This window comes from Bos javanicus, chromosome 7 (genome assembly GCF_032452875.1).
Source record: "Bos javanicus breed banteng chromosome 7, ARS-OSU_banteng_1.0, whole genome shotgun sequence".
NCBI classification, from domain to species: domain Eukaryota; kingdom Metazoa; phylum Chordata; class Mammalia; order Artiodactyla; family Bovidae; genus Bos; species Bos javanicus.
The window spans coordinates 52,588,998-52,611,615 of record NC_083874.1 but is presented as its reverse complement, the minus strand read 5'-3'; the positions used below and the strand labels follow the sequence as shown (position 1 = coordinate 52,611,615).

Below are 22,618 nucleotides of genomic sequence, written 5' to 3'. Positions count from 1 at the left end.
CCGCGGGTCAGACGCTTCCGCGGAGCCGCGGCCCCTCAGAATCAGCCCAGGCGACCGAGCGCGCCACCGCGTGACCTGCAGCCACATGACCCGCGCGGGGCGGGGCTGCCGGCGCAGTCGCTGCAGCCGCCGCGGGAGGCATCTGTGTAAGTGGGGAGCTGGGTCCGCAGGGACCCTCTTCGCGGGCGAGGTCCGGGTCCTGCCCAGCCTCCGGCACCCCGGGGCCGGGATTCCCAGCAATCTGCTTGGACCTCCTCCCTGGGAGGGCGATGGGATTGCCATTGGGGTGGGGGGGAAACCCCATGAATCGCAGACCCAGCCACCTCAGCCTCGGGCCTTTCCACTCTGATTTGACCGCAGCTGGGGGAGGAGTAGACGCCCTAATTCCTGAGCGATTGCCTTTACCCTGTGTTCTTTGGTGGAAACAGGATTCACAAAGCAAGGCCGGCCCGTAGGAACACCCCTCTCTGGTACTGAAAGAGAACACACCTCTCCAGTCCGTCACCTACTCTAGTGATCCAAGATGATCCCATGACCTGTTTAGTGAGGAGTTGTTCAAGGGTAGAGCATAGCATCTAGCCAGGTGAGGGTCGTCAAGAAAGGGAACACGGGCCTGGGTCGAGCTACAAGATACTAGCCAACATATTATGTTGAATACTATGTGCTTTACAGGCATTTTCTCATTTAATATTCACCATCATGAAATCTCTCAGGTAGGTGCTGTTGTCCCCATATTCAAGTTAAGAGAAAACAGGCTCAAAGAACTTGGATCCTTAACCAAGGTCCTGCAGTGATAAATAGAGGAACCGAGATTGGACCCCAGGTCTGTCCCGCAGCAGCGCCTCCTGCTGGGTGGTGGAGGCACTTGGCCCAGCTTTTTGATATTCCTGTGAACTGAAAAAGCCTTCCTCTTCCTGGCTCAGCCTAGAGAAAGGGGCTTACCCCTCCATCACAACCACCTCCACCCCTTTCTCCTTATGTCTTACTAATAATTGTTTCTGTCACCTGCCTCTGCAGGACACGATGAAGCTCATCATCCTGGACCACTATTCTCAGGCCAGTGAGTGGGCGGCCAAATACATCAGGAACCGCATCATCCAGTTTAACCCAGGGCCAGACAAGTACTTCACCCTGGGGCTCCCTACTGGTGCGTTGTGGGATGGGGAGAGTGGGCAAAGGCATTAGGGGCTCTCAAGGGTCCAGGTAGGTAGGCTCATTCAGACAAGGAACTGCAAGGAGGGCTCTAAGGTACTGCCCCTATGAATGAACAACTCCCCTGCGCCCTGGGCATACAAAACAGAGAACCTAGCTTCCTCTGGCGGAGAAGGCAATGGCACCCCACTCCAGTACTCTTGTCTGGAAAATCCCATGGATGGAGGAGCCTGGTGGGCTGCCGTCTATGGGGTCGCACAGAGTCGGACACGACTGAAGCAACTTAGCAGCAGCTAAGCTTCCTCTGGGGATTGTTTTGTTGCTGCCTGCTCCTGAAGAATCCTGGAGTAGAAGGGATCTTGGTTAGGCACGAAAAACTTTGATTTTTAGGCTATATTCTAAGTCAGCCCTGGGAGCCAAGTGTCCTTAACAGAATTAAGTCCAAATACCTTAAGACATACATTTTATGTAATGAATTAATTTCTCTTCTCTGCACCTATAGTGCTAATAACTAAGCATCGTCTTTGGGAGAATTGAGTCACTCAAAGCAATTTCTGTAAGACTTAATTAAACATAGAACCTAAGTGAAAAACAGTCCCAATTTCTTTGGGGAAAAAATCAGAATGCTGCCTTTATTGGAGGATATTTTGATTCTAGCTCGTCAAGGCAAATGTTCTGATTTCAGAGATGGGGTGGATTTGCCTCAGTGGCCCATATACTATTGGTTGAGTCTTCAAGCTTTTTCTATATACAGCCAAATAATAAATATTTTACACTTCACTGGCCATATAACCAGTGATTGCAATCACTTAACTCTGTCCTTGTAGCTCAAAAACAGTCCTAGACAATACATAAATGAGCATGCTGTCTGCCAGTGAAACTTTACCAACACTGAAGTTTGAGCTTATATAATTTTCATATGTCACAATATTCTTTTGTTTTTTAAACTGTCCTTTAATTTATGAATGCTACAAAAACAGGCAGTACGCTAGATCTGGCCTGTGGGCTGAAGTTTCCCCATCTCTGCTCAAGAGGTTTGTGGGAAGAGTATATGCAGGTGCCTGTGAAACCACTAACATCTCAGACTAGGACGGGGCTGCACTAACATCCTGTTTTCTAACTGTACAGCCAGACTAGGCTGGAGTCTGGGCTTCTACTGAAACCCCTCCCCATTGCTGCGTCATTTGCAAAATAGATCCAGCGCCCTCAGAGTGGTATTAGGGCTGTCGAAGACCTGACCCCTTCTTTACTATCACACTTGAACCAGCACAGCATTTCCATGTGGGTTCCTTGGAATACTCCTGTTAGATGAAGCACCAGTCCGGGTTTTGGGTGGAAGCTACCAAAACCTACTCTGGCTAATTTAAGAAGAAAAGGAATTTATTGGCTAGATATTGGGGAGCTCAACAGGATCAAACCAGTCAATCCTAAAGGAAATCAACCCTGAATAGTCACTGAAGGACTGATGCTGAAGCTGAAGCTCCAGTACTTTGGCCATCTGATTCGAAGAGCTGACTCATTGGAAAAGACCCTGATGCTGGGAAAGATTGAAGGCAAAAGGAGAAGAGGGTGTCAGAGGATGAGATGGTTAGACAGCATCACTGACTCGATGGACATGAATTTGAGCAAACTTCAATAGATAGTGGAGGACAGAGGAGGCTGGTGTGCTACAGTCCATGGGGTCGTGAAGAGTCAGACACAACTTAGTGCCTGATCAACAACAACACACAGGATTGATGGGAAGGCTAGAAGTTTGGAAAATGTACATGACAAAATTCAGGGGGAGGACAGGGAAGCTGTGTAGCCCAGGCATAGCTAAGACCATGTCACAGAGACAAGCTGGTTATTTTGTGTGAATGGGGCTGCTGCCATTCATTCAGCAGATATTTTTCGAATACCTGCTATATGCCAAACTGTTTTCAATGCTAGAGATACAGCAATGAATAAGAAGAACACAAATTCCTGCCTTCCTAAAGCTTATAGTGGGAGAAACAGATCATAAACAAGTGAATTAGCAAAATACAGAGTAGACTGGATGGTGATAAGAGGGAAGGAGAAAATGAAGCAGGGCAAGTGATAGGGAATGTGGGAAGTTCCCTAAGGAAGGGGTGGGAGTTAGTGTTGGATATGGGGACAGGGAAAGTCTCTGAGTAAAGGCCCTAAAGAGGTGAGTTGGCTGTGCAGATACTGGTAGGGTAGCAATGTTGGCAAAGGGAACAAACCCCATGTGCAAAGGCCCTGAGGTGAAACTGCTTGAAGCAGGATTCCTGAGGCAGGCGGGAGGCAGCCAGGGGCCAGGTTATACAGAGCCTGTGTTAGGACTGGGTATTATTCAGAAGCCATTAGTGGGTTATGAAAAGAATGACTTGGTTTGGGTGGGGCTTTTTTCTTTCCATCTTTTTATTTTTAGCAGTTTCACATATTCAAAAAAGCTGAAAGAATAGGTACCGTTTATATGGATTCACCAGTTAACATTTTGCATATTTACTTTCATATCTTGTGGCTCATGTTCTGTCTATACATACACACACACTCCTTATAAGCCACTTGAAAGGTCCAGAGATCCTCTAAGTCTTTTACCTCTAAGCCCTTTAGCACATAACTCCTCAGAATAAAGACATTCTCTTATATAACCACAATACTACTATCATACCTAGGGGAATTAAAAATCATTTCACAATATCATCTAATACAAACTATATTAATTTTCCCTCTAATTGTTCATTTATTATTTGTAGTTTTTAAAAAATTAATCCAATGTCCAGTCAGACTTCATGCATATCTAGTTTCTTAATCTACAGTAGTCCTCTTGCCTCTTTATGGGTTTATGACTTTTTAATGAGACTGCACTCAAGAGTTTGCTGCTCCAAGGGGAAGTCTCCCCAAACCCACAGGCTAGCCTGTACCACAGCTGACATTACGTGGTGTAATGTGTCCCCTCTTCTAGACAGTGAGCTCCTCCAGGGTGGCTGCTGAGTCTGTCACTTCTCCGCATGCCCATAATGTACCTCTCACATACTGGTTGCTCAGGGAATATCGTGTTGGCAATTAAGTCTGACATTCACTCAGGTGCTAATCACAGTCATTTCAATTGTCAGTGCTTTAAGTGCTAGGGATTCAGCAGTGAACAAGACAAACATAGCCCTGCCCTCCTGGAGCTTGCAGTCTAGGGGGAAAATAGGTTATTAAACCAGCAACTTAATGGATGGCAGTTGGGATTGAGCATTGGGTAGGACTTCAGATCTGACAGGTATTCCTAATGAAGCATCCCTGATTCATTCCTGGTTGCCCTCTGGGGCAATGAAGGGAATTCATTGCTGTGGCCTCTCTTGCAGGGAGCACCCCACTTGGCTGCTACAAGAAACTGATTGAATACTATAAGAATGGAGACCTGTCCTTCAAATATGTGAAGACTTTCAACATGGATGAGTATGTGGGTGAGTCTTTGTCTTTCATGGTCTTACCTGATTCCAGAAAAGTCATACTCTCGCCTCACAGTATCAACCAGGAAAGGATTGGGGACATCTCTGAACCAGTGACATTTGGTGGTAGGCTCAATTGGTGATACCACATCCTCCAGGCCTTGGTTTCTTCAGCTATGACACGAAGCTAATGAAGCTGACGTTTTGGGCTGTAAGCATTAAGTGATATAACAGATGTGGAAGCTTCTGTTCTATAGAAGCAGACACTTGATAAACTTTAGCATATTGCCCCCTCTGTCTCCTCCCCAACTCCATGCAATTTCTTTCTGGAACAAATGACTGCAAATGGGATCTGGGGTCCCATGGCTGGGGCATGTCCCCCCACTGTCTGTGTCTGGACTTTCTTCTGTTCATCTTCCAGTCCCCTTCCTGCCAAGTATACTGGGAGGGTAGCTGAGACTGGTGTCTTTAAAAGTGGCACCTTGGACTCCTGTCACCCTCTGTACCGCCTTACCATCATCTTGTAATGGTTTCACTTGAAAGGTTCTTTTTTTTTTAATTGTGGTAAACTACACATAACATAAAACTTACCATCTTAACTGTCTTTCTGTGTACAGTTTGGCATTAAGTACTTTCACACTGTTGTGCAACCAATTTCCAGAACTCTCTTTATCTTGCAAAACTAAAACTCTAGCTATTAAACATCAACTACTCATTTCCCCACTCCCCCAATCCCTGCTGCTGCTGCTAAGTTGCTTCAGTCATGTCCGACTCTGTGTGACCCCATAGATGGCAGCCCACCAGGCTCCCCGTCCCTGGGAGTCTCCAGGCAAGAACACTGGAGTGGGTTGCCATCTCCTTCTCCAATGCATGAAAGTGAAAGGTGAAAGTGAAGTCGCTCAGTCATGTCCGACTCTTAGCAACCCCATGGACTGCAGCCTACCAGGCTCCTCCATCCATGGGATTCTCCAGGCAAGAATACTGGAGTAGATTGCCATTTCCTTCTCCATACCCAGCCCCTGAAACATGCATTTTAAACATTCTTCTTGACTGAAAAACATGCTTTTTGGGAAGCCCTGAAATTAATTCTCGCCAGCCCCCTGGTGTTCAGGTTGGGGTTCAGGCTGAGCAGGGTGTAACTGGGAATGAATGGTGCGGTAGGAGGCATAGGGTAAGGGGTATGCTTGCTTCCTTCCCTAGATGGACCCAGTCGTTACCCCCCAGGAGGCTAGCCCACCTCTAGAGGCCCAGAATGACCCTAGCCTGCAGCCTCTGGCCATTCCCCTGTGAAAGGAGATCAGAATGAGGGCCTAGTCCCATGGTCATGAGCAGACAAGGATACCAGCTCAGCCTATCCTGAGTGGCTGGGGGTGGGAGGGCTGGGGCCCCAGCCTCCCTGATAGGCTCTTCCCTGAAAGTGTCTCTGGGGGTCAGGAGGTATCCTGGCATCTTTGGGAGGCGGACTCTGGCTCAGCCTGGCATGACTGAGTGCAGCCATGGCCCCACAGGCCTTCCTCGAGACCACCCAGAGAGCTACCACTCCTTCATGTGGAACAACTTCTTCAAGCACATTGACATCCACCCAGAAAACACTCACATCCTGGATGGGAATGCAGCTGACCTGCAGGCTGAGTGTGATGCCTTTGAAGAGAAGATCAAGGCTGCGGGCGGGATTGAGCTGTTTGTTGGAGGTGAGCTCGACGCTGCAGCAGGTGTCCAGGGTGGCTGGAACACATGAGAAGGAGGACAAGACCCATGCCTGTCTCCCAAACAGCTTCCTGTCTATGCCAGTGGCAGGGGTCATTTGTTCGCCTGAGGTGGCAGGGAAGGCACAGAGCGGGAGCCCCTGCTGCTCAGAAACTGATCTGGGGCATCTCCTCTTCTTCAGTGTCTTATCTAAAGTGAGGTATTTGGATTTGGACTCAGATTCTCTCCTTTCCTAGACAGAGTTTTATGGATCAGTCACGGGAACTGGCTGATCAGTTAAACATTAAAAATCAGACTCATGTAGTTCTAAAAGATTCTACCATCAACCCCTGCACACTATAAATAGCGACTGAACCCCAGAGAAGTTTTGTGACTTGCCCTGGGTCAGCCAGCCAGAGCAGCAGAGAGAGGGTGGGGACCTAGGGTCTCCCTACCCTGAGTTGCCCTCTTACACTTCCGTCTGTCATGGCCTCTGGAGTCACCTACAGCTGGTGGAGGTGGGAGGCTGAAGTTGAAGTTTTTTACTGCTCCAGATTTAACCCTTCTTTACTTCCAAGTGGGGAGGAAGAGGCTAGGAATGCTCATGTTTTGAGATATTATAAACCTGGCAGCCCCTTTCCAGGCCTTGTATATGTTTTATTCAGTGTGACTGTCCGAGCAGCGGGACCCATGACTAGTGGCAGACAAGAGAAAAGTTACACTTGGATGATCTGGGGGGCAGAAGCTTTTTGAATTGCTCTCTCCTTAGCTTTCTGAGGGGGTTAGCAAGTTAACAATGTGTGTGTATGCCTCAGCTAGAAACAAGAGGGGAAGATCAGATGCTTAAAGTGTTATCTTAATTGAATGAGGTAAGAGACACGGTTTTCAAGGATTTTTTTCAGACCCTAAGTGGGGAAGGAGGAATTGTCCATTCTTGAAGTCTTGGATCCCTGGTATCAACAGGGCTGCCCCATCTCTCTTGGGCAGGCATCGGCCCTGACGGACACATTGCCTTCAACGAGCCGGGCTCCAGTCTGGTATCTAGGACCCGTGTGAAGACGCTGGCCATGGACACCATCCTAGCCAATGCTAGGTTCTTCGATGGAGATCTTGCCAAGGTGCCCACTATGGCCCTGACGGTGGGCGTGGGCACTGTCATGGATGCTAGAGAGGTAAGGGTGCAAGGGATTCATAGGCCTTTCATTGGCCTGGGGGGAGGGGGAGGGGGAGCGGAGCTAGGCATGTCTTTTTGCTGCTAATTTTAACTATACAAGTACCACCTGAATTCACTTTTATTAAAAATGAAGACATTATAAATAAGGCTAAAGTCCCAACTGAGACCCTTCACTGTTCTCCTTCTCTGGAAGTAACCATTCTTCCCAGTGTGAGGTGAAACCTTTCGACAGTGACTGCCCAGAAAGCTGCAGGCTCCTAGTCTCTGCTTACCCAGCATCACTAATGTTAGAATATGAATTTGTACCTGCCCAGGTACTGAGGGGGCCCTCTGGTTCCCTGCAGTTGGTGGCGGTCAGTCACTGCTTGAAGGGAGCTCCCCCTGCAACTGCAAGATGCTTGTGCTTATAGCCCTGTGTGTAGAGATTCATAAATGTGGAGAAGTGTGATAGAAATAGTATCTTGACCTGAATTTAGTAAGTCTTTCCATAGAAATCTGGGTATCATTAGGATTTTTTGGTGGCTCCAGTTTCCTTACTTTCATTAGAAGCTTTTTCTCTTCATTTCTGATATATTCAGTGAGAAGCAGCTACAGAAATTTTAGCTTCAACTTTTCCTTGCCCAAGTCTGTAAACAAACATGTAAATCAGTGAAAAAGATTTCCTGTCTAAAATGAACTTTTGTGAAACGGCAGCAGATTTCTGTTGGGTAACCTTGAATCAGTACCTAGGGATATCATTTTGCTGTTTTTGGTAAATAACTGTGGTTTGAGGGCTGTTCCTGCAGTGTGCAGAAAGGACCTGGGGCTGGAAATCTGGAAATTCTCTTTTTGAAAATGAATTCTGGCGTCCAAGTCACATTTCTCTTTGTGCCTCTGTTTTTTCATCTTTCAAGCAAGGAACAGTAGATCCTGCTCACAACTCCATGATACAAGTGAATTACAATGAAAGGGTATATTGAGAGCTATTTGTAATCACTTTCCAACACTTGACATCTTGATATTTTAAGCGTTGAGGGGAGTCTGTGCCTGTTTTACTTAGACAAAAAGCATTACTCCAAGTCACATGAGCAGGTCTAATACTCTGAATTGAAAAGTGACCAAATTAAGGGGCAGCCTTATTTGGATTCAACCTTAGCAGCCACACAGATAACTCTCACCATTGCTTCCAAGGCCTCCTTGTAGACAGTGCCAATTGTGACCCCTCTTTTTCAGTTTGTCACTGAAAACTCACCCACCCTAGAAGCCCTGGGACCTAGCGTCAGAACAGTTGGGATAAGGTGTGGGCCTCGGTGTGCACGGCACATGTGTTCACAGGGCACTTTCACAGACATCATCAGAGGTGCCAGAAGGCACAATTACGTGGTGGTCAAGAGCATGGACTCTAGGTTAGAAACGACCTGGGGCAGGCTACTTAAACCCCCATCACAGAACCTACTTCCTTATCCTAGAAGGTAGGGATAATGATGCTCCCCACTTCAGGCTACTTGTGTGATAAAGCGCATAGAGCATGGAGCACAGTGTGCCCCATGCTAACGACTTACAATGACATATAAAAACAGTGGTCCTTACGATCACTTTGGGTGGCCAGACTAGAATTCAGGTGTCTGGACTTCCAGTTTTGCTGCTCCTTCTCCTCCATCACAGGCTTGTCTTCTGATCCCCAGGTGATGATCCTCATCACAGGTGCTCACAAGGCGTTTGCTCTGTACAAGGCCATCGAGGAAGGAGTGAACCACATGTGGACCGTGTCTGCCTTCCAGCAGCATCCCCGCACAGTGTTTGTGTGCGACGAGGACGCTACCCTGGAGTTGAAAGTGAAGACTGTCAAGTATTTCAAAGGTGAGGGTGAGGTGGGTCAGAGAGTAGGTAGCCAACTTCAGACATGCCAGGAGTGAAGAGTGGATCTAGCTTGCATGCTCTGACCACTGTAATTCACAACTGTGATTTAAAAAAAAAAATCAAACCCTCCTCCCAGAATACAGTGTTTTCTTCCCATCCATGACTGTAAGGGTCCATTTTTGGAGACCTACTTGCTCTGAGGAGGAGAAAAGAATGAAATCAAAGTTGGAGTTCTAGGGCAATTTGGTAAACTCCTTGCAGTGATACTGAGCCTCAGGTTTTTTCTCTTTTCAGATCTCATACAGGCCTTTTCCTTCTAGTCAAGGCACTGAACTGTCATGAAGATCTTTTTTCTTCTACTTAAAGAGGACACTCACTGCTTCAAACATGAAAATCCTCATTTACTGAGCAGGCGAATAGGAATTGGTTCTTTGGTGAACAAATGGCCAACTGTCCTAGAGACTGAATTTATAAAAGTCCCATGGATTCTAGCATTCAATAGGAATAACAAATTCTTTTCCTATTCTTAAGATGTTTATCATTTGGGCCCACAGAAAAATGATGATGAGTACCAGTTCTAGGACAAAATTTGAGAGCTCCTGGATGTTACTGTTGATAATGGAACTCTGCCTCTACCTGCATTAACAACTTTTATTTTTAATTTTTTGTAGGTTTAATGCTTGTTCATAACAAATTGGTGGACCCCTTGTACAGTATCAAAGAGAAAGAAATAGAGAAAAGCCAGTCTTCTAAGAAACCATACAGTGATTAGCCTGTGCTAATCCTGGTATCAAGTACCTCATTGGGACAGGCGGATCTTTCTGGAAATTGTCTTTAGGATGACAGAATTGTATTTCTTTAATCTAGTATGGTTACTCCAGATAAGTGGACAAACTGTTCTTGGCTATGCAGCGTGGAGTTTGGTCATGGAGTTTAGCTACTTGTTTGTAACTTACTCTTAATCAGAAAAAAAAAAGGAATCACTCCATAATTCTGATGTCTGCCCCACTGACTAGGGGTTTTTAGCTTTTTGTTCTGTCTGACACTGTTCATATGTATAGTACATTCCCATCAGTAAGTTCTACCATGTGCACTGCTTCTCAACTAGGGACGAAGTTAAGGGCTTATATATATTGGATAGAACCTCTCTGGAGAGTCTTGAAAGTCCCTCTTGAACAGAGCTGCCCCTTATTTGAGAATCACTGTTTTAGATTAAGGAATAAACACTCTGTGTCTAAAATCAGTATGAGGAAGCAGTCCTTTTGGTCAATAACAGAGGCCATGGGAAGGAGACTATCCCTTACTTTCTTTTCCCCATTTTTTTTTTTTCCTGCTCTTTCAGTTGGCCCTTCCTTGAACTCAGAGGACTCTGAGAGAGGATTTGGGTGGGTGGGGCTAGAGAGAAGGCTTTCTCTGATAAACTCAGAGCTTCAAGGGACCCAGCCACCTCAAACTCCCCTCCCACAGGGACCTTCCAGCACTGGGAGGCGGAAACATTTTTCCCACGGGAGTCCTGTGTTTTGTTCCAAAGTCTCACTGTGGAACCTCTCATACACATGAAGGAGGTCCACAGGGGCAACAGACACTGTCAAGTTCAAAGCTGTATTCAGCCAAGGTTATGGGGCCAGGGCAAGCAGCTCAGTTTAGAAACACACAAGTGACATGTTCTACACCCCTAAGAGCTGAGCACCAAAAATATACCAACTTTGGAAGTTGCCTAATATCCTTTCCCCACATAAAATACCCTATCCTTCTAACCCTCCTGGGCTCCTGTGGCATGGCCTCATGTTCCCAGAACATCAGGAAACACACTGCTTTTGCCCCTTTGTCCTTCGTTCCTTGTTCACAAAATGAGTCTACTGCTCTGCTTTCCTCTAACTTCTATGCCTTGACGGTTTGGATGCTGCCTCCTCCTCCTCCCTGTTTTTGTGCCAGTTGGAAGCTGCTGCCACCTCTTTCCTGGGAAAGATCTTTCAGAGCCTGGCTCAGGCCTCTCTTTAAGCACTGTGTTTGGTACCAGTGTTTTACCTTTAGCTTTTATACGTGATTGTACTGCCATTCTGTTTTAAGCTAATGGATCAATGAACTTGTTTACAATGTGATATTTTCTATTAAATCCAGTATTTTCAAGTAAAATGTGTCATTTGTGGATTTCCTCCCCCAGAGGTCAGAAGCTGGCCTGGGTTGATATTTCTATGTTTTGAGAACAGCTAGTGAGTAAAGCACCACACTCACTCCTCATAGCAGCTCAGCAGGAAGTCAGTCACAGCAACTGTTGATCTCTTCTTCGAACACCAGAGAGGAAAATAACCAAAACAGTTCACAAAAATGAAGTGCCTGTGTGAAAAAATGGTAGGAATGAACAGATGAGCGATGAGCAATAAATGGTCAGCTTCTGGCTCTGCTTGACACCCAAATGAATATATGGCTGTTAAATAGAATAAGGCAGACTTGTGACCAGGAGGGATGTATCAACTGCAAGGTACAGAAAACAGGTTTTAAGGTTTTTTTAGTTAAAAGTCAATACAATGGAACATCTTGGGTCAACATAACCAACTGAGGTATGAGTAGAAGTTGAAAGAAGGGTTTACTTTTTTAACAACTGTTATTAATATATGTGCCCATATAAGTCACTTGTTTTAAATATAAACTCAATGATTTTTATTAAGTCTGTGGAGGTGTACAGTTCCTCACCACAGCCCCTTCCATCACCCCCCACAGCTCCCTAATCCCACCCCAGCCCAGGTGACCACTCATCTGCTTTGTCTCTATAGATTGACCTTTGTTGGACATTTCGTATATAAATGGAATCATACAGCGTGCCATCTTTTGGGTCTGGCTTCTTTCACTAAGCATAGTATTTTGATGTTTATCCATATAACATGTAGCAAACTGTCCATTCCTTTTTATTGCTGAAGAGTATTGCATTGTATGGATATACCACATTTTGTTTATTTTGTAAAGAAGGGATTACATTATAAGTAGGCATGTTAATAGGAAAAAAATCTGAAATGAGAAAGGATTTAGTGATGAATGCTAAACGGAGATGTCTGTATGAACTCAGGATCTTAAAAAAATCTGTCACGGGAAAAAAGTCTAAAAGAGTGGGTAGATGTATATGTCCTCTTCATGGATCATAGCCTTGTCATGGTGAAGGGGCTTGCATAATTCAATGAAGCTATGAGCCATGCTGTGCAGGGCCACTCAAGACAGATGCGTCATAGTGAAGAGCTCAGACAAAACATGGTCCAGTGGAGTAGGAAACGGCAACCCACGCCGTGGAGAAACCCAGGGACAGTATGAAAAGGCAAGAAGATATGACACCAGACGATGACCCTCCCACCCCAGGTCAGGAGGTGTCCAATATGCTACTGGGGAAGAGCAAAGAGCAATTATGAATAGCACCAAAAAGAATGAAATGGCTGGGCCAAAGCAGAAATGACACTATGTTGTGGATGTGTCTGGTGGTGAAAGTCAAGTCTTATGCTGTAAAGAACAATATTGCACAGGAACCTGGAATGTTAAGTCCATGAATCAAGGCAAACTGCATGTGATAAAGCAGGAGATGGCAAGATTGAATACTGACATCTTAGGAATCAGTGAACTGAAATGGATGGGAATGGGTGAATTTAATTCAGATGACCATTATATCTACTACTGTGGGCAAGAATCCCTTAGAAAAAATGGAATAGCCCTCATAGTCAACAGAAGAATCCAAAATGCAGTATTTGGGTGCAATCTCAAAAATGACAAAATGATACCAGTTAGTTTCCAAGGCAAACCATTCAAAATCCTAGTAATCTAAGTCTATGCCCCAACCACTGATGCAGAAGTTGAAGTTGACTGGTTCTCTGAAGACCTACAACACTTTCTAGAACTAACACCAAAAAAGATATTCTTTTCATCATGGGATTGGGATGCAAAAGTACGAAGTCAAGAGATACCCGGAATAATGATCAAGTTTAGCCTTAGAGTACAAATGAACCAGGGCAAAAGCTAACAGAGTTTTGTCAAGAGAACCCGATGGTCATAGCAAACACCCTTTTCCAACAACCCAAGAGACAGCTCTACACATGGACATCACCAGATGGTCAATACCGAAATCTGATTGATTATGTTCTTTGCAGCCAAAGATGGAGAAGTTCTATACAGTCAGCAAAAACAAAACCTGGAGCTGACTGTTGCTCAGATCATGAGACTATTGCAAAATGCAGGCTTAAACTGAAGAAAGTATGGAAAACCACTAGGGCATTCATGTATGACCTAAATAAAATCCCTTATGATTATACAGTGGAGGTGATGAATAGATTCAAGGGGTTAGATCTGGTAGAGTGCAAAGAACTATGGATGGAGGTTCATAACATTGTACAGGACGCAGGACCAAAACCACCCCAAAGAAAAAGAAATACAAGAAGGCAAAGTGGCTGATAAAGGAGGCTTTACAAATAGCTGAGGAAAGAAAAGTGAAAGGCAAGGGAGAAAGGGAAAGATATACCCAACTGAATGCAGAGTTCCAGGGAACAGCAAGAAGAGATAAGAAGGTCTTTTTAAATGAGCAATGCAAAAAAAAAAAAAAAGAGGAAAGTATCAGAATGGGAAGGACTGAAGATCTCTGTAAGAAAATTTGGAGATACCAAGGGAACATTTCATCAAGGATGGGCACGATAAAGGACATAAACAGAAGGACCTAACAGAAGCAGAAGAGATTAACAAGAGGTGACAAGAATACACAGAAAAACTGTACAAGAAAGGTTTTACTGACCCAAATTACCATGATGATGTGGTCACTAACCCAGAGCTGGACATCTTGGAGTGTGAAGTCAGGTGGGCCTTAGGAACCATTACTGTGAACAAAGCTAGTGGATGTGATGGAATTCCATCTGAGCTATTTAAAATCCTAAAAGATGATGCTGTTAAGGTGCTGCAAATTTGGAAAGCTCAGCATTGGCCACAGGACTGGTAAAGGTCAGTTTTCATTTCAATCCCAAAGAAGGACAATGCCAAAGAATGTTCAAACTACCATACAGTTGCAATCATTTGACATGCTAGCACTATGCTCCAAATCCTTCAAGCTAGGCTTCAACAGTATAACAGAACTTCCAGCTGTACAAGCTGGGTTTTGAAGAGGCAGTGGAACCAGAGGTCAAATTGCCAACGTTTGTTGGCTCATGGAGAAAGCAAGGGAATTCCAGAAAAATACCTACTTCTGCTTCATTACACTAAAGCTTTTGACTGTGTGGATCAGAACAAACTGTCGGAATCTCTTAAAGAGATGGGAATACCAGACCACCTGATCTGTCTCCTGAGAAACCTGTACACAGGTCAAGAAGCAACAGTTAGAAGCAGACATGAAACTGGTTCAAAATTGAAGAAGGAGTACATCAAGACTGTATATTCTCACCCTGCTTATTTAACTTATGAATCACAAACTGGAATCAAGACTGCTGGCAGAAATATCAACAACCTCAAATATGCAGATGATACTACTCTACTGACAGAAAGTGAAGAGGAATTAAAGAGCCTCTTGATGAAGGTCAAAGAGAAGATTGACAAAGTTGGCTTGAAACTCAACATTAAAAAAACTAAGGTCATGGCATCTTGATCCTATCACTTCATGGCAAATAGAAGGGGGAAAATTGGAAGCAATGATGGAATCTATTTTCTTGGGCTTCAAAATCACTATGGACAATGACTGCAGCCATGAAATTAAAAGATGCTTGCTCCTTGGAAGGAAAGTTATGACAAACCTAGACAGCATACTAAAAAGCAAAAACATTACTTTGCTGACAAAGGTCCATATAGTCAAAGCTATGGTTTTTCCAGTAGTCATGTATGGATGTGAGAGCTGGACCACAAAGAAGGCTGAGTGCCAAAGAACCGATGCTTTGGAACTGTGGTGCTGGAAAAGATTCTTGAGTCCCCTGGACTGCAAGGATATCAAACCAATCAATCCTAAAGGAAATCAACCCTGACTATTCAATGGAAGGTCTGCTGCTGAAGCTGAAGCTCCAATGCTTTGGCCACCTGATGCGAAGAGCTGACTCACTGGAATAGACCCTGATGCTGAGAAAGAATCAAGACAAAAGAAGGGGCAGCAAAGGATGAGATGATTAGATAAAATCACTGACTCAATGGACATGAATTTGAGCAAACTCTGAGAAACAGCAGAAGACAGAGGAGCCTGGTGTGCTACAGTCCATGAGGTCACAAAAAGTCGTGACTTAGTGACTGAACAACAACAAATATGTATATATAAAGCTGATTCACTTGCTGTACAGCAGATATTATACAGCTGTACAGCGCATTATAAATCAACTATAAACACCAGTAAAAATTTAAAAAATAGTAAGAATAAATTTTTTTTAAAAAAATCTGTCTTTCCAAGGCCTGTGTTTCCCAGCAGCAGTGTCATCATGCTTGAACCAGCTCTCATGCACATCAGGTGGGATGTATACTCCTGGGCCAGACTGGGCCTCTGATGCTACTCAGGGCTTCTTGGAGAGAAGCAATCATTAATGTATGTTTTGGGCAGCGATCACAGTAGGCCTGGAATATTTTGTTGCCAGAAAACAAGGATGCTTTAAGAATGGCCATCACCAAAAAGTCTACAAACAATAAATGCTGGAGAGGTTATGGAGAAAAGGGAACCCTCCTGCATTGTTGGTGGGAATGTCGATTGGTACCATTATGGAGAACAGTGTGGAACTTCCTTAAAAAATTAAAACAGAATTACCATAAATTCCAGCAATCCCACTCCTGGGCATATATCCAGAGAAAACCGTAATTCAAAAAGATACATGCATCCCAATGTTCACTGCAGCACTATTTAACAACAGCCAAGACATGGGAGCAACCTAAATGTCCACTGACAGAGGAATGGATAAAGAAGGTGTGGTACATATATATAATGGAATATTACTCAGCCATAAGAAGAACAAAATAATGCCATTTGCAGCAACATGGATGGGTCTAGAGATTTTCATACTAGTGAAGGAAGTAAAAGAGAAAGACAAATATCATGATATCACTTATATGTGGAATCTAATTTTTTAAAATGACAAATAACTTATTTATAAAACAGAAACAAACTCAGAGATTTCAAAAACAAACTTATATTTACCCAAAGGGAAATGTTGGGGTTCTTGTTCAGTTACTAAGTTGCGTCCAACTCTTTGCAACCCCATGAACTGCAGCATGCCAGGCTTCCCCGTCCTTCACTATTTCCCAGTTTGCTCACTCACGTCCAATGAGTCAGTGATGCCATCCAACCATCTCATCTTGTCACCCCCTTCTCCTCTTGCCCTCAATCTTTCCCAGCATCAAAGTCATGGTAGGGAGTTCTGACAAAATGTGGTCTACTGGACAATGAAACAGCAAACCACTTCAGTATTCTTGCCTCAAGAACCCCATGAACACAGTGAAAAGGGTCAGGGGATAAATTAGGAGCCTTGAATTAATATACACACACTACTATATACAACATAGATAACCAACAAGGACATACTATATAGCACAGGGAAATCTACTGACTATTCTGTAATAACTTATATGGGAAAAGAATCTGAAAAAGAATGAATACATGTACAACTGAATTACTTTGCTGCCCATCTGAAACTAGCATAACATTGTAAGTAAACTGTACTCCAATAAAATTTTTTTAAAAATAATACAGCTAAGTAGAAAAAGGTGAATCTATAAAACCCTTAGTGTGATACACAAAAAGGAAATGATAGTATATATATAATTTGTATTTCAGGGGTTGGATGGAATGTGCTTAAAATTTCATTTAGTAAAAAGCAGCAGCATGCCAACAAATGGGTGTCATGCCTCCTATTAAATACATGTTTAGAAACTGCAGATGGATACAAGAGACTAGCCCACTATCTACACCCAACCCTGGTCGATATATCCATGGCTTACTCCCTTACTTCTTCAGGCCTTTTGCTCAAATGTCATTTATCAGAGATATCTTCCCTGACCCTCCAGTGTAAAGTAGCAATCCTGATTCCCTATGCCTGTCTGGGATACTTTCTGATGCCTCTTTCCTGGGAACTAACATCCTTACTGTGATGAGATGCTAGTGAAAGGTGCAGAAGTTTCCAATAAATAGACTGACAGAATCTTCGATTATGAAATAATGGAAAAATAAAACAACTCAGTAATTTGGACCTCAAGAGTACCCTTAACAACTATTTTCCACTAGTCCTTTCAGTCTCCTTAAAGAGACCTAATTCATAATGTCTCAGGCCTCTAATCCCTCTTCCTCCAGCTTTTCTCTGACCTTGAAAATAGAAGCTAGTGGTAAAGAACTTCCACAGGTTCCCACCACCACATACACCCACCTGCTAGCCTTGCCCTCAGTTTGCCCTCTTCCTGTGGTTTGTCCCTTGTCCAATCCCTCTATTTGTACACTAGATCCCGTTTCTTGCCTCCTTGAGGGCATTGCTCCTGCAAGATTCTCCTTTCACACCGACAGCATCAAACTGTCCTTTTTTTTTCCCCCTGAATCACCCCTACAAGAATACAAAACAAGCTTTAAAAACAAAACTCTTTACCCTGTTTGTCTCCTCCTATAATAGCTTCATTGTGATTCCCTTTGCAATAAGAAAGTTCCTGGAATTATCTATACTCTGGCTTCAATCTCTCTCCAATTCTTTCTTTATTCTTATATTCCCATTATGCACATTACACACCTTTTGCAACTGCCTCACAGCTAAGAGTCGGACCTGACTGAGCGACTTCACTTTCACGCACTGGAGAAGGAAATGGCAACCCACTCCAGTGTTCTTGCCTGGAGAATCCCAGGGACAGGGGAGCCTGGTGGGCTGCCGTCTATGGGGTCCCACAGAGTTGGACTCGACTGAAGTGACTCAGCAGCAGCAGCAGCACAGTTCTTAGATACTCTGTACCTTTTCTGTATCTTTTGTCTTTCATTCCTTTTCCTCTTTAAATTTCAGTTTTTCTATTGACATATCTTCAAGTGCAAGGTTCCTTTTTCAGCAGTGTTAAGTCCACCCATGAACCCACCAAAAGCATTCATTTCTGATAGTTTTTATATCTAGCATTTCTTTTCCATTCTTTTTTGGAGTTTTCCATTTTTTGCTTATATTCCTCATCTGTTCCTGCACGTTGTCCACTTTTTCTATCAGAGACTTTAGCATATTAATCTTAGTTGTTTTAAATTCCCATTCTGATAATTCTAAAATTTCTGCCACATCTGAGTTTGGTTCTGGTGCTTGCTTCATCTCTTCGGACACCAGCAATTTTCCTTGAGGGCAGTCTTCTGTCCTGGAAACAAAGCTCTGGGGTTATTTCAAAAGTTACTCCCTGCAGCCCACCCCCCAACCCCAGCCCCCCACCAGCCAACACCTGACAGAAGCAGATTCTTCTGCCATCCTCAGAGTGACAAGAGAATTGAGCTCCTGGCGGTAAAACCCACATATGGGTGGGTCCCCTTCAAGTGAGCTCCCAGGAGGTTTCTTTTTTTAAGTTGCAATAATTTATATGGTATGTGTTACAAATTGCTCCCCATAGTTTTAAACTCTCACTAATCCACACTCAGCCCCCTAGCAACTCATTTAAAGCCTAATTATTGCCTTTAGCAACTTCTACTTTGGGAAAGCAGACCTGTATTTTCTGCATTTTCCTGTCTTTCTAGTTTTTGTGGAAGTTTACCCTGTGACCTCAATTCTCTGGTGGAGCTAAGAAAAGTTGATTTTCAGTTTGTTCATTTTCTTTATTACTGTGAAGATACTCCATTTTTTCTCAAACACATTCCAGATTTTCATCCCCTCCATTAAAACAGCACTTGCCAAGGTCACCAATGGACCTCTAAATGGATTTCCAAGTCAATTCTCAGAGCTCATATTACTTGATTTATTTGCAGTATCTGACACAGCTGACCACTCTGTCCTTCACATCTGACGTAGCTTCCAGGACATCACACTCTGCTGATTTTCTTACTTCACTGGTCACTCTCAGGCTCCTTTGCTGGTTCCTCCTCATCACCCTGAATTCTTAGCATTTGGAGTGTCATAAGATGCAGTCTTTGGACCTCTTCTCTCTTAAAACTCACTCTCTCGGTAATTTCATCCAATCTTACAGCTCTAAATACCATCTATACATTGACTCCCATATTTACATCTCCAGCCTCCCATATTTATATCTCTCCCTTGAACAGCAGAATATCCAACTGCCCACCTAACATCTCCACTGAGATAACCATCAGACATAGCAAATTCATCTGCCCACAACTCAAGTCCTCTGGCAAACCTCAGCTACCTATAGGTTTCTCCATATCACCTATTTACAAAGACCTAGAAATCGACTCTGTTGTCTCATCTTCTCACATTCTATGTCCAATCTATCAGCAAATCCTGTTAGTTTTACCTTCAAGGAAGTACAGAATCTGAACATCTGTCAAGATTCCAAGTGCTGGTACACTGGTCCAAGGCACCTGCACTTCTCACCTGAGTTACTGCAGTCATTTCATAATTAATCTGTTTCTGCCCTTGCTCACCCTGTTCCTCAACACTAGACACTATCACACTTCAAAGTCCTCCAAGGGCTTCCATCTCAGAGTAGAAGCCAAAGTTCACCAGAGGCCCAAGCAGTCTGCAGCACCACCTAGTCCCATCTCACCTCTTAATACTCTCCCCTTCTCAGTCTGCCTAAGTCCTTGTTGGCTACCATGCCATTCTTGGAGTCCTCTAACATGCTCCTATCCCAAGGGCCTTTGCTTCTGCTGTTCTCTTTGCCTGGACTCTCTTCTCACATTGCCCACAAGGTTCACTTCCATCCTGCCAAGGCTTTGTTCAAGGGCTATGCTGATGAACTCCTCTCTACTCTTTAAAATTCCAACATCACTCAGCCTCCCCTAATAGCCACCCCTATTCCTTCTTCCAACTTTTCTCCATGGTGCTTATCTTCTGATAAATCATGTAATTTGCTTAGTGTCTGTTTCCTTCCACCAGAATTTAAGTTTTACAAGGGCAGGGAGATTTATATCTGCTTTAATCACGACTACATTCTCAGCCCCTAGAAAAAATAGTAAGGCCTATTTTGAGGTGTTAATATATTCATTAAATGAGTGAACAAATACTAGGAAACACAACAAGTTTGTATTGGAATAGGATTGACATTAAGACAATCATCTCTTAAATTTATATGCATTTAGGTTATATTACGGAGAAGGCAATGGCACCCCACTCCAGTACTCTTGCCTGGAAAATCCCACGGATGGAGGAGCCTGGTGGGCTGCAGTCCATGGGGTCGCTAAGAGTCGGACATGACTGAGCGACTTCACTTTCACTTTTCACTTTCATGCATTGGAGAAGGAAATGGCAACCCACTCCAGAGTTCTTGCCTGGAGACTCCCAGGGACGGGGGAGCCTGGTGGGCTGCCGTCTATGGGGTCGCACAAGAGTTGGACACGACTGAAACGACTTAGCAGCAGCAGCAGGTTATATTAATATTAGTTTAGTTTGTTGATTCAATGAAGAAAATAAAAGAGTCAAGGAAAAGAAATAACTATGCTGACTTTGTACTTAACTTTGGCATCAGAATCTCACTAAGTTTTCAATGAGCGCGATACTCTTCAAAGCATCCTCTGGCTCAGAGAAATACAGTACTATTTGGAGTGGTAAATCTTCATGCTACTTGAGTAATTATGCAGACACTAGACTATAGGTGCTCAAAGTTGATATTATAAACAGCTTTCTGACCACAACCTCTCAACCTGGCCTGCAGGCCAATGTTTACTTTTAATGAGCCAAAGTTCAGGGAACACACTACTTAACTACTCTCATGATATGAGATGGCACCACAGTTTAAAATTCCTTGGTCTTACTTACTCATATATAATTTAATTTCTTCACTTCAGTGGTTTCAGGCAAGCACTACTATCAGGAGTGACACTTTAAGGTCACATCACAATTGGAGGTCAACTATGGTTCAAGTACAGTTTTAAATGGCCTTATAGTCTTTGGTAATACTGCTGTTCCTGCCTTGCTGGTATCATCAGATGTTATTCTACCTAACAAGGTGTATAACAAAGTGTAATGAAACACAATGAGAAAAATTAAAATCCCAGAAATACATCTGCTTCTACAACAAAATACTACCCCTGTCATAACCAGTTATTGCATTTATACCATGGGAACTACTGCCACCTGCTGGTGATGCTTATGACTTACTTTAGAAATTAATATGTGGTAGGCTTCCAAAATTCCAGTCCAAATTTTGAAATTCCCTTCTAAATCAGGCAACCACATGAAGGACTTTATGATTATCAGATTTGATTTTCTCTTAAAAATAAAAAGTAGGTATATTAATGAGTATCTAATGGAAATGAGAACCAAAAAGAAATAAAAGATAAAAATTAAAAAAAAATGAGACCCCTCTTCTACTAAAAAATGACCTTGCTGACAATACTATAGGTCTGGGAATATGGCTGCCAACTGTTTTCTCTCTCACCCATCTCCTCAACAGGAAGGTGGGCAGCCACTAGATGCTCACTCATTGAATTCAGTATTTAGCTGAGGTGGCAGGGTTCATCTTCTCACAGTAGTGCAGAGGCTCTGTGAGTCCAGATGACCCACAAGTCTGATCAACTTGTCCAATGTTTAATGATTTCCTCATGAAGCTGAGCATAAAAATGACCATAACAGGCACACAGAGTAAAACTCCAGAGATGGCCAGTGTCCTCAGAAAAAAATAGAAAAAGACCTCAATCAAAAAAGAATTTTACTGATTTTCTGAGCCTACCTGGAACAGGTAATTAGTCTTCGGGAAAAAATTTTTGGCTTCTGACCAATACAGGTGCATCAAGATACAATGTTTATGTAATAGTACTAATAAAAATGTGATAGCCAAGAGGAGTCTAAGGAGACATGATGACTAAAAGTAATATGTGGTATCCTGAATGGGATCCTGGAACAGAGAAAAGTCTCTAGGAAAAAAAAAACTAAGGAAATTAGAAGTAGAGAGACTAGTTACTAACACTGTTCATTAACTGTGACAAATGTATCATAGTGATATAAGATGTTAAGAATAAGGAAATGTTTCACCTTCCAGTGCAGGGTTTGCAAGCTCAACCCCTGGTTGGGAAGCTAAAATTCCACATGCCCTGAGGCCAAAAAACCAAAACATAAAACAGAAGGAATACTGTAACAAATTCAATAAAGACTTTAAAAATGGTCCACATTAAAAAAAAAAAAAAGAGTAGGGAAATGGGTGTAGAGTAGATGGGAACTCTGTACTACCTCTGCAATTTTTCTGGAAATCTAAAACTATTGTAAAACAAAACGTTTACTTTAGAAAAAATGAATAAGACAAGATTTACCTT

At 43.4% G+C, this 22,618-nt stretch overlaps 1 protein-coding gene across 1 annotated transcript; it reads left to right on the top strand.

The window, feature by feature from the left end:
• The first annotated feature begins 56 nt into the window (after positions 1-56).
• On the top strand, positions 57-10,231 carry GNPDA1 (glucosamine-6-phosphate deaminase 1). The gene is made up of 7 exons (XM_061423812.1): positions 57-146; positions 1,018-1,147; positions 4,488-4,589; positions 6,083-6,265; positions 7,248-7,432; positions 9,099-9,273; positions 9,945-10,231. The coding sequence occupies exons 2-7, from the start codon at positions 1,024-1,026 to the stop codon at positions 10,043-10,045; spliced, it is 870 nt and encodes a 289-aa protein (XP_061279796.1). The 5' UTR covers positions 57-146; positions 1,018-1,023; the 3' UTR covers positions 10,046-10,231.
• Positions 10,232-22,618: the final 12,387 nt, after the last annotated feature.